Source organism: Podarcis erhardii, assembly GCF_964252035.2.
Source record: "Podarcis erhardii genome assembly, chromosome: 11".
Lineage (NCBI taxonomy): Eukaryota > Metazoa > Chordata > Lepidosauria > Squamata > Lacertidae > Podarcis > Podarcis erhardii.
In genome coordinates this window covers 19,715,887-19,734,561 of record NC_138501.1, presented here as the reverse complement: position 1 = coordinate 19,734,561, position 18,675 = coordinate 19,715,887, and the positions used below count along the sequence as shown (strand labels likewise).

General features: G+C 39.6%; 1 protein-coding gene across 4 annotated transcripts in view; it reads right to left on the bottom strand.

Annotated features, from left to right (window-relative positions):
• The window catches only part of MCC (MCC regulator of WNT signaling pathway), a 198,068-nt gene that overhangs the window by 40,993 nt on the left and 138,400 nt on the right, over nt 1-18,675 (bottom strand). For all 4 annotated transcript variants that reach the window (XM_081880360.1, XM_081880361.1, XM_081880362.1 and 1 more), the window contains 3 exons: nt 18,000-18,142; nt 12,247-12,410; nt 7,028-7,234 (listed from right to left, as the gene is read on the bottom strand). In XM_081880360.1, coding sequence (XP_081736486.1) covers nt 7,028-7,234; nt 12,247-12,410; nt 18,000-18,142 — 514 coding nt within the window. The remainder of the gene's footprint in view (nt 1-7,027; nt 7,235-12,246; nt 12,411-17,999; nt 18,143-18,675) is intronic.

The window sequence follows — 18,675 nt, the reverse complement described above, 5'->3', positions numbered from 1 at the left end:
CGCAAAACGAATTTCCTATGGGCTTGCTTCGTAAGACGAAAATGTCTTGCGAGTTTCTGCGGGTCCCCCCCCCCTTTTTCTAAGCCGCTAAGCCGCTTATCCGCTAAGCCGCTAAACCGCTAATAGCGCTAATCCGCTAAGCCGTCAATGGGCTTGCTTCGCAAGACGAAGAAACCGCTAGACGAAGAGACTCGCGGAACGGATTATTTTCGTCTTGCGAGGCACCACTGTAAAGATTGGTAAGAAAAATATGCTTAGCCTCATCCTGACTTTTGCTGCAAGATTCATGGGAGCCCAGAGCACAGAGCCATTCCTGACCTAATACTATATATTAGGCTTCCTAAGGAGATTTGTCATGTCAGAGCTAACTTTTAGGAGCTAACGTATTATTTAAAAAGCATTCAGAGGTCTTTTATAGGTGAGACACATTAGCTATTTAGTCTTATTTATCTATTCTGTGGCTATATTATACATATAATATTATATTATACATATAACCGCTTCTGCCAACCTAGCAGTTCGAAAGCACACCAGTGCAAGTAGATAAATAGGTACCACTGCGATGGGAAGGTAAATGGCGTTTCCATGCGCTCTGGCCACATGACCCGGAAAGCTGTCTGTGGACAAACATCGGCTTCCTCGGCCTGAAAGCGAGATGAGCGCCGCACCCCATAGTCGCCTTTGACTGGACTTAACCGTCCAGGGGTCCTTTACCTTTACCTTACATATATTCAGTGCTTTTTTCCTTAAAAAATGTTTTGGGGTATTCTCATTTTCCTACTCATATTGAAATACTGCCCCTCAATGAGACCAAACTTAGATACACAAAATGTTTAGGGGTATGCGTCCCCCTGTGTCCCCCCAGAAAAAAAGCACTGCATATATTATATAATCCCCTTAGGCCATGTTAATAATTGTATAGTCCTACTCCCAATGGTAAACCTTAGGGTGAAGGGCAGACAATAAACAAATAAATAAAAACTGCAGTCAAATGTTAGACTGTTCACAATGTAATATTTGGGGGAAACGTGCACACAATCTCCAGTATTATTGTTACTATTAATTTGATATCTCTTTGTTGGCCCATCTGTTTTGTTTGCAGACTTAAGTCACATCTGTATCTGCAATGACCGCCCAGTGTACAGACCAATAATATCTAACTGGACGTGGGTGGTGCTGTGGTCTAAACCACTGAGCTCTTGGGCTTGCTGATCAGAAGGTCGGTGGTTCGAATCCCTGCGACAAGGTGAGCTCCTGTTGCTCTGTCCCAGCTCCTGCCAACCTAACAGTTCGAAATCACACCAGTGCAAGTAGACAAATAGGTAAAGCTGTGGTGGGAAGGTAAAGTGTTTCCGTGCGCTCTGGTTTTCGTCATGGTGTTCTGTGGACTTAACTGTTCAGGGGTCCTTTACCTTTTACCTTTACCTTACTATCTAACTGTCAAAGTGACTCTTGTTAAGGAAAATAGTCCAACTTGCAACTAAGATGGAACCACTTTAGGCTGTTAAGCTAGTGCAAGTGTTTTCTTCCTCCTGGCAAGAAGCTCAAAGGAAAAAGAGTCAGTCTATAATTTCACTTATTCAGCTCTGTTTAAATAATTTTTAGGGGTTTCCCACGAAGAACTAAGAGATTTTATTTTCCTTGATAAAACAAATACTTTGCCTCCTACTGGTGTTTAACTGAGTTATAATCAACTATTATATTGGTCTGCATGCTTTCAGTCTGACTCTTCTTTGGTTTACATGAATTTTCAAGATTATTTATCTAAGGTCATTCCAAAGTAGAGAAAGAGGACCAGTCACTGGATGGCATGCATTTAAACAAACAAACACACACCCAACATGGCAGACTGAAGCGCAAGGAGAGGAGAACATTTCTAGTCTTTGGCCAGGCAATATTACCATTCAGCTTACTTGCGCTCCTAGATTTTGCATTGAGCTTACAGAGAAACTAGATCTCCCTACAGACAGAGTTGCCCTATACAGCATTGTACATGTTATTGCTTTCCTGGAAATAAGCAGTCCACATGTTTGCCCAAAAACAAAGATGCATATTTTGGTAGAAGCTGTTTCTACAGGTCACAAACAACTCCAGTATTCAGGGTACTCTCTTTGTCGATGGCTATTTTGCACAGAGGTAACACTACATTATGGACACCCCACAGAAGTAAGTAATTACCTCATTTACTAATGACCTGCAAGGGATAAAAATCCATACACATGTCATTTCTTAGTTATTGCACTGCAAAGCAGCACAATCTGTTAACTGAATGCATTAAATATCTAATTTAATTAAACCTCTAACAAGGCTCTGAAACCCCATTGAGAGCACTTTGTTTGATTACAGACACTGGGCTAAAGCAACAGCCCTATTGATTTGCTCGGCTCCAACTACTTTTATCTACCCAATTTAGTGTGTGTAAAACAAACAAACAAAAAACTAATTTTTTTTTTTTTTTGCAAGGACTCCTTTCCTCACCCTCTGGGGAAATAATGTAAAGTGACTCTTGGTTCACGGATGCATATATAAAATATTTAGTAGGTCAAAGAAAACATTTATTTGTGTGGCAGCTATTGACTGCATTACAGATGCTGATAAACTCCCTGGTGCTCACCATTACATAGTGTGGCTGACATGGACATCTGTAATAAACAGACTCCTCTCAGGGGAAATAAACCCACTGTTCACCAAATTAGCATACAGTTCACAGCACAGGACTTCACTATTTTCCAATAACCCAAAAGAAGGGTAAAGGTAGAAGTAATGATTAATTCTGTGATTACCGATCTGGAATTGTCCCTTCATATTTTAATGTTCAACACTGAAGGGAAGAAGATACTCCTCTTTGGTTACAAAGCAGTTTCTTTTGCAGGCCCAAGAAGATCCTACCATACTCTTAGAGAGAGGTGAACAGATGTGGGGTGGGAAAAAGAACAAAAGCACAGTCGGGCCAATGTTTTATTTTAAGCCATTCATTGCCATAAGTTGTGGGCGTTAGACACACCCATGGGGAAAAGTTTATCAATGATTATAAACAACGACTGTGGCGTTTGCCCTCCTAGGTGTGTGGCATCATACTGGGTTCATAAGGAAAGGGTTAATTGTAAAATGACCAACCTATAGGAACCCAAGGGGAGGAGTTAGAGTTAGAGTTGTTAAGAAGTCTGTCTGGAGTTAGAGAAGGGAGAGGGAGGATAAGTCTGTGGGTTGGGCTAGTTTGATGTGAGAGAGTGAGAGAATCTGTTAAGAGGAATCAGTTAAACAGCTGGGATAATCAGTTAGAAGGTATTAGGAAGGTATAGGTCAGTAAAGAAACTAAGATTAAGAAACTGACAAGAAAAATTATCTGAAACCATAAACTTGTTAATGCTTATAAAATAAACTTGTTTATTTAGTTTAATGTTAACAACTGTCTGGACATATACATCTGCTTGCGTATTAAATTTGTTTAATAATTAAAAATATAAAATACGTTAATTGTGCAATTATATATATTTAATTAGCTCTATTAACTGTGTATATTAAATTATATTGAATATATTGCAAACACTTTAATTTACGATATGGAGATTTAATTCGGTGTGTGGCTCACTTGGGATGAAAAGTCGTCCTGAGCTACAATGACCAGCTGCAAAAAAAAAAAAAAAGGGGGGGGGGGAGTTCAACGCTCCCACACATTTAGTAGTTTTGTAGAAAAATATTATTCCTTTAGGTTACCCACAGTTCTCTGAAGATATCCATAGCTATAAACTAACTTGCATTCCTTTCAACATCGTAATCCTTTCTTATTAGGCCTGCAATGACTTCTGCAACATGACTGTGGAATCAAAAACACATGGATATTTGGAAAACATAGTCACAAAAAGAAATAGTTACAAAAGCAGATTCTTACATCCGATCCCTTTGATGCAAAGACAACTCAGGATTTGATGTTATTTCCTTGTCACAATTCAAAACATTTTTAGTTGTGTATCCTCTCGGCTAGCTTAGTATCTGATTAAGTGGAATGTGGTCCATGAAATCTTATAGCGTAATAAATTTGTTAGCATATAAGGTGCACCAGCAAACTTTGCTGTTTTTGCAAAAACTACCCTTCCAGAAATGTAACTTCTACATCCACATTTCTCACGTCCTGCTTTCTGACCGTGACAATCTGCTGGTCTGGTGATTAATTTTCAGCAACACCGGGGTTAGAATACCCAGCAGCGTGTCAATCATGTGTCAACTGTGTGTCAGTAAGAAGACAGGTCTATATAACCAAGCTAATTTATCTAATTAAGATCAGCTGTTGGAGAACAGGGTAGAAGAAAGAAGCTCTAATAAGCATCCAAGGAAGAAAGGAATGGAGGTGGGAATAAACAGTAGAGGAATTAAACACCTGAACCTCAGAAAAACACTTGTGTACTCTTCCTCTGGGTAATGAACCTTAACTCTCCCACCAGCTGGCACAAAAGGCCATTAGACTGCCACAAGTCTAGATGGAAACTGATGATTTGTTCATGCATCTCCTTTCTGGACAGGCCAGTTTAAGACAATATATCATCTTCACTACCTTGAAAACCACATTTTGGCTGGATCTAAACAGAAAATCTCAAAGACACAGATCTGAATTAAAACTCTTTCAAATAGGTGTTACGATCCACAGCAAAAAAATTGTCCACAGCTTTGAAGGAGAATAAGAGAGGGCTGCTTTAAACGCTTTGGCCAAGAAGTGGTAAATATATTTAAGTGAACACTATAATAAAATGCATTCCCACTGCCAACAAGTGCTCTTCCTTGAAATGAAAAAAAAAAAAAGGAAACACCCTACAAAACATCTGTGATTTTTTTTCCATGCAAGGATACATAAATGTGCCAAATCTTCAAACACAGATGGATTAAGGCAGCTTCCCTGGAGACATCATATAGATGCCTAAAAGTTACGGTCTCAGAACCAAGACCAGACAGGGACCTGCAACATTCAGATTCATTTTGGGCTGCAGGAAGATGAGCATGGAATGGAACAAGCAGGGAAAGGGTGGGGCTTTAAGAGTTATAGGGTGAGGGGCAAAGGGAGGGTACATGGAGGAATGAAGATCACACCCACACATACATTTAAAGCATACTTATAAGAATGGCTTTCCTCAAAGAATTCTGGGAACTGTACCCCTCACAGAGCTAGAATTCCTGGCAGATGAGACTTCCACACAGATTCATACAACTGCTTTGAGAACACTTTTAAAACATTGCAGCTCTGGTTATCAAACTAAACAACATAGCAGGTTACACATGCAATATGTTTCAGTAACTGAACACACACACATTAGACTGTACTGGACCGAAGCTTTGAGTGAGATGGTTTCTGCAAATGAATACTACAAGTGTGAAAATAGTGAATGACAAAGTCTAACACAGCCCAGGAAAAAAACCACAAGTGCCTTTAGAAATTAGTCTTTTGATGATCCTTGGGCAACAATAATCCATACAATCAACAAGGAGTTGAGCCAGAAATGAGCCATTCAGTCACCAATTCATGACAACTGCTTCAAATTAAAAGTAAGAGAAGACTGGTTTTCTTCTAACTCAAATTAGTACAATAATAAAAAAACACACTTTAGACTTCTTGTGTTCACAAGGGGAGTGGGAAGAGAAGAGTTCCGCATTGGAATATACAGTCGTACCTTGGTTTTCAAACACCTTGGTACTCGTACATTTCGGTTCCTGAACGATTGAAACCCGGAAGCGAGTGTTCCGGTTTTTTAACGTTTATTTGGAAGTCTAACATCCAATGTGGCTTCCACCATTGTTTCTGGTGCGCCTGCACAATTGGAAGGCAATCGGAAGCCGCGCCTTGGTTTCCGAACGTTTCAGAAGTCGAATGGACTTCTGGAACACATTCTATTTGAAAACCAAGGTATGACTGTACTCTAGAAAAGGGATGGGGAACCTGTGGCCCTGTGTATATTGTTGAAACAGATGAAGATCTGCTGTATCTTTCTACTAGCAAGTTTATGCACAAGCTCCCGTGTTATGTATTGCATCTTAGATACAATAAAGGGAAGCTCTTCTGGCAAAAACACTTCTCTTCATCCAGACCTTTGGCTAATTATCTAATCTATGGCCTTTTAAACTGTGGGTGGGGGTGTTATTTTGTTTGTTTGTTACTGTGTTATATATTTTTGTTTCATGTAGGTAGCCGTGTTGGTCTGATGCAGTCGAAATAAATTAAAGATTAAAAAATTGTCCAGTAGCACTTTAGAGACCAACTAAATTTGTTCTGGGTATAGCTTTGGTGTGCATTCACACTTCTTCAGATTCAGAAGTGTGCATGCACACCAAAGCTTATACCCAGAACAAACTTAGTTGGTCTCTAAGGTGCTATTGGACAATCTTTTAATTTTTTATATATTCTTGTGTTTTAAGACTGTAAACAGCCCTGTGATCTTCAGATGAAGGGTGGTATATATTATTATTATTTTATTATTATTAACAACAACAACAACAACACCACATGCTTCAGCACATCATATTGAAATTTTTCGGAAAGTGTTATCATTTGGTATCTCGGTTGTTTAAGGAAAGGTCAAGCCTTCTATCAAGTTTTTCCAATTCAAATCTCTATACAGGTGCACCCCTCCTTCCGTGGGGGTTATGTTTGGGGCTTCCATGTGCATAGGTGAAAAGAGCCTAAGTGGGCAGTACTCTCTAAAAAGCCTCTAAACCCCTTTCTGTTGCTCCAGTCCAAAAATACTATCAAAAAACCCAACGACAACCACAACTAAAATTGTGGTCATGCATGAGTCAGTCACACGGAAACTGGGGAACACCTGTATATGATAATGTGCTGAGCAGATGAGGCTGGGCAACTGAAGAAATTCAAGAATCCATTAGAACTACACGGCAGATGAGGAAGCAAAACAGTAAATGCCTTGAGAAATGGAGCCTGGAAACGAGGATCCTGCCTGCTCCCAACTCCTTTTATATTCTGATAAAATATTCTTAACGTTTCTATAGCGGAGTGTGGCACATAAGTGGTTATTGGCCTCACCCTTCTGCGCAATCTGTCTCGTTCCTCCCGGATGGCGTTCATGGTGGCCTTCGTCCTGTTTAGCTCCTCCTCCTTGCTGCACAGCATTGCCGTAAGGCTCTCGTTCTCTTCCCTCAAGCCCGCGAGTTCCTTCTCCCAGCGAGACCTCTCTTCAGCCAGGTTGGGATACAGGTCCCGCCCGAGCACACCTTCAATCTCTTCGACTGTCTGCAGAATATTTTAAAGGAACAATAATTCATACACGAAACACTATATGTATTATTCACACTAATGGACACATTTCAGTTTGCTCTTTTCCATTTTACAGAAGCCATTTTAATTAGCAAATGCCAGCATTGTTTTGAAGGAAAAAAAAGAAGCAATTAAAAAAAATTGTCATTTTTGTTTACATCTTGTAATATTAATGGAAGCAACTGCAAACCTGTGGCATTTAGAGTGCATTAGGCATCGGACACACTGATTAAGGTGAAAAACAGGAAAGAGTGTGCATCCCAATTAATCCGTTGATATACAAAGTGGACTGCTGCTTTGGTGAACTAATTGAGCAAAACCAAAGCCGCAGTTGAACAGATGAGTGGTGACAACCCACTAACAAAAATGTTGCAGATCACTGACTGGAGGCTTTGAGAACATTAAAAGATGCCTGCTGGATCAGACCAAAGGCCCATCTAATCCAGCATCCTTTCCTCCCAAATGCCTTTGGGAAGTCCAAGCAAAGGACATGAAGGCAATACATGACATGAAGGCCTGAAACTTGCAAGGGGCTTACGTTACAGGGATCTGCACGCAAAGTCAGAGGGACCCCCCCCCCAAAAAAAACCGCTCTCCTGCATGACCATTTCTACCTGTCCGATGCTGCCAAGCTGAGCAGGTGAAATCGCAGGAACCTTGCAGGCTCTTCCAGAGCCCTCACAAATCTTCCAAAAGGCTGGTAAGCAAGGTAGAGAGCTCAAAAAGGTCTCCATAGCAGGAAAGCTTGGTGCAGAAAGCGCTTTTAAAGCCCTCTAGGAAGGTCACGTGACCTCTCTGATGGTTTTTCACCTGTCTCCCATCTTCTTTCAGCAACTGGTATTCAGGAACATATTGCCTCTGATACAGGAAGCAGTCTGCCGTCATAATGGCTAATCTTATGCTCCACAGATATATCTAAACCACTTTTAAAGCTGTGCACGTTAGAATCATAGAATTGTAGAGCTGGAAGGGACCACGAGGGTCACCTAGGCCAACCTCCTGCAATGGAGGAATATTTTGCCCAATGTGGGATTTGAACCCACAACCCTGAAATTAAGGTCTCATGCTCTACCAACTACATCTTATGTTAGTGAAGGATAGGATAGAAGCAGTCTGCCCCACCATAAACGTTCAGACTGAAAGATGTGCCATACTGCCATTTAAATCTACCAACTGCACATGGCTGAGTCCTGATTTAAGGAAATACTCTGTATTTCTACTGGAAGATGTCAAAGCTGAGCAACAGAGAGAAAACTATCCAAGCCTGTAACCAAAGAGTGCTGAACCGGAGAAATCTGCAATACACTGTCTAAGCCTAAAGTGAGAGGCAGTAGCATTTTAAATAGAAAATTAGTTTGCAAAAGCAGCAATCCACTTCATAGAGTTCCTCTTTCATAGGAGGAACTAGACTGCATGTGGGTGGAAATGAATAGAAGAAGCACATTTTATTTTAGTTAGTTCTTCGTTTCAAACAATGAAACCTACCATTATGTTTGCGGGAAGGTTTATTTCTGGATTACCTTCCCAGTTTGCTCATTATTCATTATATTTATTTATATACACATTTTCCTCATTATTTCTAATACCTAGCGAAGTTCTGAAACTAAATCCATCCACCTCCATCCTCAGAGGTTTTGGCATTCTGGATGCGTGGGTGAACTTCATTTTTGAAGTGTGACGGAGGAAATAAAACAAGAAGCCTTTGGGAGAAGTAAAGAAGCAAAAGGCACCTGAATTCTTCCCCTTTGACAAGAATTGCAATACAGAGGAAAACCCAAAGAGGATGAAAATAACTTGACCGGAATAAGAATGTATATAGTAACGATACTTCTACCTTGCTTCCCAGCAATGCTTTTACAAAGCATAACACATAATACCAAAACACACAGAATAAATCAATACCATTTGAAATAGTTGAAATTAAGTCTGCATGCACGGCCCAGAAGCTTCAGCTAGTGCAGAATCCTGCAGCTAGACCGATGATGGAAACAGATTACCGTATTGCCAGCACATGGCACCAGTGTTGAAAGACCTACACTGGTTTCCTTTCCACTATTGGGTCAGCCAGGTTAAAGCTTCTTGTACTAGCATACAAAGGCCTGAACAACTTGGGCTCAGAAAAGCCACTTTACCCCATATGTCCCAAGTTAAACACTGAAATCATCTGGGGGAGCGCTATTAGTGATGCCCAATCGACCAGAAGCACAGCTGACACCAATAAGGAGTCATAACTTCGCTACAGAAGACCCAACTCTACGGAAGGCCTGGGGCGAGAGGAATGTTTTCATCTGGCACCTAAAGATATGTAATGAAGGTGCTAGGTGAGTCTCCCTGGGGAGAGCATTCCACAAATGGAAAGCCACTGCAGAGGCCTGTTCTCGTGTTGCCACCCTCTGGACCTCTTGTGGAGAAGGCACACAAAGGGCCGCTTGTTCCCCAACCTTTTTTTTTGTACTTCTGCAGATCTTGGGGTTCCTCCAAGCTTTCTGATGTTTTCTACACGGAAAATATGAAGGCTATATAAAGGAGCTACAAGTGAATAATGAGTTTGCTATTAGTATATATCAGGCATAGGCAAACTCCGGCCCGCCAGATGTTTGGGACTACAATTCCCATCATCCCTGACCACTGGTCCTGTTAGCTAGGGGTGATGGGAATTGTAGTCCCAAGCATCTGGAGGGCCGAAGTTTGCCTATGCCTGGTATATATCCTAAAAGAGGGCAGCTTAGGGGCGAGACGGGCCTTCCTAGGCAATGAATTCAGTATGTGGGGTGCTCCTGTTTAAAAGGTTCTAATCCAAGGGAGGGGTGCATTCAGCCTGTGGGTTTAATTATGCCTTCCAGCCCTCTCCATTTAGCTCATAAAGCCATTTTTGCCAAAAACTAAACCCAGCTGTTCTACCCCTGACTTCAAGTATGGAGTCAAAAGAGGGGTTTCAGTGCTTTGCAAGTTCCACTACCCCTCTTTTTGCTTTGAGACTTTTTGTTTCTAAAAAGGAGACAGCAACAAGTAGCTAAGCTGGAAAGTCAAACTTTTTATCCTTTCCTACACAAGGAGGCTCACTCAGCTGGAGCTTAGCCTATTCGAAAAGTAGTATCCTAAACAAGCAATGCATTTTTTAAAATGTATATAACCATTCAGATAACCTATCTTGATTCAAGGCCCTTTCTGTCTGCAAAGCAGGGAAATGTTTACTTACACAAACCAGATTTCACTTCGGTCAAACATTTACCAGCGCTGTTAACACTCAGAACTAAATGTGCACTGTAAGCTGCTTCTCAGTGTACTTTAGCTATGCTGCACTATTCAAAGTACAAAAATAAATTCACCAGGGGACTTTTCATAGCTCTGACAATGTCTCTCTTAAAATGCCAATGAAGTATGGAATTTAGGGAAGTACAGAAGGTGAGAAGAGTCTATGTGAATCATCTTTTATATGCAAACTACATGCGCTCAGACATCTCTCCCTTTAGAGGAATTTTTGCAGTGTCTCTTCTATCTTCCATAATTTTACCCTATAGGCCACATTTCATATTTATTGTGAAAGTATAGCAAATGCTAAAGTATACCATCTCAGGGATGAATTGAGGATTACTGCCAGCCCCTTACTATCTACTTGGCAGTTTCCAATGGAGTAACCACAGCAAGAAAGGGAAGGCTGCAGCCTTCCCTCTTGACCTCACATGTGGGAGGTGGAAAAGATGAAACAAACTGTAATCCCTGACTTCCAAAATACAGCATAGTAGTAAAAGAACAGTGCTTCTAACATGAACACAATAGGATGCAAAATCATTGAACAGATTCTGCATACGAGGCCTTTTAAATGTTGTATGTGAAAAGAAAAGAGCAGTATTACATTTATTCAGACACTATTGTTACTCTTGCTCCAGAACTGGAAAATATTTTATTGTGCTTTTTAAAAAAAACAACCACAAAAGAGCCACACACCAACCTTAGAATAAGAGAACCTTAATAACCTGGCATTAAAATCTTGTACCTAAGGCAAATTTTAGGAAAATAGAGTAATATTTGAACAAGAGGTCTTTTCACCTATCCTGTTTCTCATTTAAAACCCCTTAGTAAATGCAGAATGATTTCTCTGCACTGGGATATCTCCCACAGAGAGCACGTTTGACAAAGATTGATGAAAAAGAAGAAACCAAACATAGCTTCTACAATGGAAACAACCAATGAAGATAAAACACAGTGGCTTCTTTCTAACTTTATCTATAACAGACCCATTTGCTAGAAAGTCAAATGTTACAGCTAAACCATGCATAGTTGTCGGATTGCAGAGAATACCGTATGCCGTCACTGTCACAATGAGCATTGAAGGCCCTACACTACTGAAACCACCTATAATTAAGCACACAGTAAGACAAGTATATAATATCTGAAATGACTTCAGGAATAGCTAGGTTGTTTCCAGTTCCGCCCATCCCTATGTAAACCTCTCCCCCATGCCCTTTCAACTTCACTTTAGAACCTGTTATTTCCATCACGGCCTGGCCTTCTCAATCTATCTTTCCTTCAGATTGTACTCTCTTTCTTCCTTTTTTCTGAATCGGTGCTCCCTTGTCCCTTAATTTCTCTACCTCTCGGGTCTGGTTTCCATCTCTACAGGCTAATCTAAAGCCTCTACAATGCACAAAACTCCTTGGTATGATATTGCCAACACATTGGCACTCAACAGTTAAAATGTTTGTGAATATTCTGTAACGTGACAACAGGTTAGCTTAATGACAAGAGAAAGCTCTGCAGATAAGATGTCAGGCAACAACCAGTTTTCAGCCCGTTTTTATAGGTAAGATGTTTCTGTGACTTAATTATCCTTTCAGTAAAACAGGCTTTATTGCCCAACTGTTATCGGAACTGTATGACAACATGTGTTTGATTATCTGATGAAAGACGCCATATAGGTACAAATTATGCTCTATTATGTCAGAAATTACGTAATAAAGATTAGCAACCAGCTAATGTTTCCACACCTTAATGGCTAAATCACAGTGTTCACTGGCAGTGGTGAGCTGTTCAATGTGTCTGTCCACATCTGCCACAGACAAACTGCAGCTGCTCTTCTTCCTCCCACAGACAACATTCTCCAGTCCCGTCAGCACTCTCTGCAGTTCGGAGTTCAAGTCACTACAGGTATCTATGGGGCAGAAAGAACATGTCAGACATACATTCCAAGTCACCAATAGACAGAGTTTCCATTCAGTCTTAATCTTGAGGGTGGGGAGGAGGAGGTTGCACACCTGCAAGAGGTAACTCAAATCGGCAAACATTTCTCTTCACAATCTCCCAAGCACAAACAACATCAAGGTAATCTTGAAAGTTACTAATTTACTGTGGGGCTAACAACTAGACAAGCTTGAAATCTGCGTGCTTGACTTTCAAGATCAGGAAATACTCACAAACAAAGAAGTCTTTCACATGTGACTGAACTGGCAGCGGGATGTGTGTGTCATTTTGTGATGTTATTGGAAGCAGGAAGGAATATCTCCTTCCCTGAACCCCAAGACAGACTGCTTGGTGGCCTTCAACATTTTTTCACCATGTGGCATGGAGCATGAGTGGAGGAATTTTGTTTTGCAAACATCTTTTTTTTATTAATATCTGAAGCGTGGTAACTGCGTGTTGCCACAGCAGCAAGTGTGTAGATCTTGCTTCCTGCTTATGGCACATCTAGACTGTCAGTTTGGCTTCACAGTAGGGATAATGTAATGGTGAGAAGGGGCTGGACTCAGTAGCACTTAATCCTATGATAAACCATTTCTTTTTCATGGGTACGAGAGCTACACAAAATGAGATGGAAGCCACCATTTCTGATTATAGCCCGGATAAAACCTTGCTTGGAAAGTTTGGGAATGCTGGAAACGTTTTGCTATGTGCTGATCAAGAATAATGACTTAATCTAAAAAGGTTTAACACCAGGAAGACATTATTTTAAAATGAAGTTCATACTGTCAAACATTTGCATATACTGCTAACCCATCTGCTTTCCATTGTTCTAGCCTTCATCATTGTTCTTCTGCCGATTTCTTTTTCTTGAATAATTACAGTACTGTGTTATGTCCTGCAGGGCATCTTATGCCTATGCTTCTCAAAGAGAGCTCTGGCTCACCAGTGACTGACCACAGATAAAAACAGGGGTTATTTGCTTCCCACTGGAGACCCATATAATTCTGAACCTGAGCATTTTTCCATAAATGAATATTGGCTGCCTCTTACAAGGCTGGGGTTAAGCAAGATGAGGCAATTAATTTTCACAAACCTAGTGTTTTACATTTTAGCATTTTATTTTAGCATTGCATTTTATTGTTTAATTGTTTTAAACAGAGAATTATGTTTTAATTCTCTAAGGCATTAGTATGAGAAAAAGTTGCTTCTTCAAATATTACAAAGTCCTTTTCTCCAGGAATCTACTGATAAATAATTATTAGTGCAATGCCAATTTTATATTAATTGTCTCCACATCCAGCTCAGATTTAATGGGCAAGCATTAGCAGATGTTCTCAATATGTAAATATGGATGAATTCATTCTGGCTTCTTTTGCCTCTACAGAGTAGCATCATCAAAACATCTCGGGCTTGAGTTGACAATTAAGAAAACACATCACAAAACAATTAATATCCAGATACTTATTACGTTCTGGCATGAAGCACCCCAACAGAGAAACAGGCAATTTATTGCAGTGCAAGTACAGTACAGGAGTGGGAAAATGTTGTGGCTACACAATTAGCATTGTAGTGAAGTGTTTTTGATCTGCATTGTCTCCTCTAAAATACACCCACAATCTAATTCAATGGACAGCCAAATACATGCTAACAGAAAGGCCATTAAAATCACAGCTGAACTTACAAAGTCTCTCCTTTTTGGATAAATGGTAGCTGAATGTGGCCCTAGCAGCATTTTTGTGCAAACTGCGGTTTCTTGATTGAAAGCACAAATAATTTTTCCATTATTTAAAAAATGTTTCTAGTTCCTATACTTGAGGATTGAAGCATAGAAGAGGCATAATATGTCTACCAGCACTGCCACGGGAGGCACAATTTTCATGGGGAAAATGTACACATAAATGTTTAATACAGGTTTGAAATTAAGGTTGCCTAGACTGTAAATTGTATTAACAGAATTACGGTAAGTTTTGTATTCTTACATTGTTGTAATCTACCTTGGGATGTTACAGTGAAGAGTGGGTAAGAAATAATATCATATATCATATCATATATCATATCATGCTGGTCCTGGTTGCATCTGGAGGTGCTATTTCATCCAATTCCAAATCTAATTCAGCCCCCATAATCCAACTCATTGCTCCATGTGAGACTCTCTTTTCTCTGTTGCAACATGAATGGACACAGCAGAGCACAAGCCCTGCACCCTAGACCTTCACAGGAGTCCTACAGGTATGCTTTAATCTGGGAAGATTAATTGCTCAACAAATCATAATCCATACTAATATCAATGTGGATTGGTAAAAAGGAGAGCATGGGATTCTTCTGAAGTCCGTTCATGTGCAAAAAGTGCTTTAATAGTCCCCATAAAAAAATATCTCTGCCCTGTCGGCTCCACTTAAAAACCATTTCCCTGCATTAGAAGCTATTCAGCTGCAAAATGTTTGTTTTTATAAATACAGTTTCTCACAGATGCACCAAGGAGATTGCTGAACTGATAAAAACCTATTTGTGTTGCCTGCATTCCTGAAGCGCCATGACAATTTGTACACATTTTGTCACATTTTACAAGACAATGCCTTGCCCCAAACAAGCTCTTGTATTCTAAGTTCTAGCCCTCAGGCAGCTTTCCTCCCAAGAAATAAGACTTTATAACAAGGCTAGAGAGACCCACATCTCAAGGAGAAAGTAGATTAAACCCAGTCATAGGATTTACAACATACAGCAAGAGAGATTAGCTGTTTTAGCCCTTGATGTTTTATTGCCTGTAGCAGTAGAGAGGCATATCTAAATTTACTACTATATCATGACATGTGAGTCTAGCTTCGTATGTCAATGAGGTTTCTGCATTCGTGCAATGTGCAGTTCCACCTTTTCATCTCAAGATGGATTTGCATTCTGAGTATATCCAATAGAAGGGGCTCAAAGCCGGGGGGGGGGGGGGCCTTAAATGAATGTATCAGAGAATTTGATGATAAAATAAAACACATACAAAATCAAGAGAAATGAAAATACATTTTTGAAAAAAGACTTGCAAAATTGTGTTGTGATATCCACTACCACTATTTGCAGGAAACAGATGCAGCAATCAGGGCCATCTTTACAAATTTCACTATGAGGAGCGCCAGCAATCAAGACAAGCCAAAGTTTTAATTTACACTTGTCTTCTCAGCTGTGGGAACTCCTGTTCCAAAAACTGCTAGAAAGCCCCAATGTAACATATAGTGTGTGTATGAATGTGAGTGTGTGAGAGAGTGAGAGAATGAGAAAGAATGAATGCAGCCCCTTGTTGAAATAGCTTGTTTAAGTAGCTTGACTAAATTAGTGTGCTATTTTTTAAAAAGTTTTTACATTCTGATATTCTATGGCCTTTTTATTGCTCTGAATCCTCTGAATGACAAGAGAAGCAGACTCTTAAATGTTTTAGCCCCCACTTTAATTTACAGAAGAAGAAAAGAAGAGTTTGGATTTGATATCCCGCCTTTCACTCCCTTTAAGGAGTCTCAAAGCGGCTAACAATCTCCTTTCCCTTCCTCCCCCACAACAAATACTCTGTGAGGTGAGTGGGGCTGAGAGACTTCAGAGAAGTGTGACTAGCCCAAGGTCACCCAGCAGCTGCATGTGGAGGAGCGGGGAAGCGAACCCAGTTCACCAGATTACGAGTCCACTGCTCTTAACCACTACACCACACTGGCTGTATAGAGCCAAAGTGGTTAAACTGTAGTGTAAGGCATCTCAAAATACAAGGGAGAATGCCTTGTCCTGTTATGTCATATTCTTGTCCTGTTATGTCAATTTGTTTCAGGCCAGGTCTGGAAACTGGCAAGATATGTATCATAAATTGTTCATTTTAAGACAAGCGTATCTTCACAAATCTAAACCCCCGAAGTTCATAATGTTCTCCTCCTACATAGCTATATCAGTCATCTATAACCTTGCCTTGGGCAACGTTACAGTTGAACATATGGAGCCAAATTCCTTGAGTCGTCCCTAGCACCACAGAACTTAACCAATATTAATCATGTCTGTCTAACATCACAAACAAGGGAATAAGATTACAGACGCTCTGTATTAATTTTCCCTTTACAGGAAGGTTATCCCACAGTTGAACAGCTATGAATTCTGCATGGTAAACCTTCATACTTAAGGGTGAAACATCATCAAGAAAATGGCTAACAGCCAGCCATTTTCTTTGTTCTTTGGGGAAAATGTTTCCACTTCAGTATTTCATACTGCTTCAACAATATGGTGGGGAACAATCTACTTTTTGGTGGGTGGGGTTACAAGCCTTTTTTATCAGGATATATCTAAGTGACTCATATACTCGAAAGCAGAACTGAATGTGTGATCTATATGTTGTCCCTCTGAACTAAATAGCAATGACCCTTCAGAACCTGCAAAATGTGGCACAACATTCCAAATCCCTCTGTCCCAAAAGTTAGAGCAGGTTATTTCAACAGAAAGTGCTAGCTGTAAGCCTAAGTTTTTGAACCAGAAAACCTGCTGGAGTTTGACAAAAGCCATCATTATCAGAGTCACTCTGACACAAACAAATGTCCTTAGCACTTCCCAATTCAGCCAAATGTTACTTTGAAACCTGCCATCTGTAGAGAAATTACACAGCTTTCTGAAAGCAAGAGGCTTTGAAAGAACATTCTTTGATTATGTAGTGCTGAGAAGCAATGGATGATACAGCTACATGCAGCACTGCATAAAAGAAAACAGAAATACCAAATAATAACCAAGGGTGATATTTAAGAAGAAACTACTGCTAAATAATCTTGTAAATTAATAATTAGAAGTAGCAAAAAATCAGATGGACATGCAAGAATGAAAGGTTTTGTTTATATGTTTGTGACTTCTGATTTCAAACATCAGACATAGTCCCAAATATTTCTGTGAGCTTTCTAAAATTAAAGGGTCAGGACTCATCGTCTATTGAAGATGATGTAAGTTTAGCTTCCATTTCCCCCTTTTTGCTTACAAAAAGTTGCTCAGTTATGCTCTACTGCTAATACATTATTATAAGTTTGTTATGGACATTTAATGGAGCAGTATGGAAAAACACTGCTCTAAAAAGAATATGGTGATATGCATGAATTAAGTATGTAAAGTATAAGCGATAATAATAATTAGAAATGGTTATAAGATGTATTATCCAAAGAATGCAATAACAATATTCAAATTTAAACCAAAGGAAGTCAAGTCGTGGGGGAGGGAAGTCACGGGTGTGTGTAGGGTTTTTGTTTGTAGTGTAGGGTGTGTATATGTATTTTCTTTTGGTTGATTTTGTATCAGTATTTGTTTGTTTATCTTATTTTTATTTTCTGTATCACGTACTAATAAATAATAAAAATTAAGGTATTTTTTTTAAAAAAAATGTTCATTAAATGCTTGTTTTTATTATGTACTGCTGTTCAGGAAAGCTTGAATATATACTTTTAAGTCTACTAATAGGATGCCCCACCATATCCCTTACTTTTTTGAAGTTTTTTACTCTGTCTTATGAAAGCTGCTGTAATATTCTGCTACTACCATGAGAGGCATTCAAAATATTGCTCACCCATGTCAGCTGTGACCATTGTAGACTGGTTCTCTGGGACTGAAACAGAAGTTTGATCTTGATCCAAGCTGTGTGAATCTTCATTGACCTCATGTTGACTATGACTAAGTTCTGATCGCAGTTCTGAATACTCATCTTCTTCCCTGAGGAATGAGCCACAGACAAATTATTTTTCTTTCTTTTTTTAACCACCTAAGAGAAACAGCACAACTGATGGTCCTATAACCACAATAAGTAAGCATTAAAAAAACTACCATGCATCTAATAAGCTACAAATATCCACAAAACTTTCGTTGGAATATGACCTCTGAAGTTCACAAAATTCACCGCATTAGACCATCTTACCAAACAGGTGGCATGGTTATTTAGATTGTTTTAGAATATTATTTCACTCTCTTATCTATCATTATACCTGACCCTTCCTTCCAGGATGTCAGGTACTGTAATTTTATCCTCATAATCACTTTGAATGGTAGTTTAAGAATTACTCTGAAAAAACTTGTAGCACATCTAGCATATATAACGAGTAAGTAAACAACCCAATGGAATGTTCTGTGTAAAAGCACTCATTAAAATTGTTGGGAAAGTGTGTGTGTACACATACATGGCTTTGCAAAAGGCATTTTGCACAATTCCTTCTCATCTCTATGTGGCATGTGCAAGTACCATTTGGGTA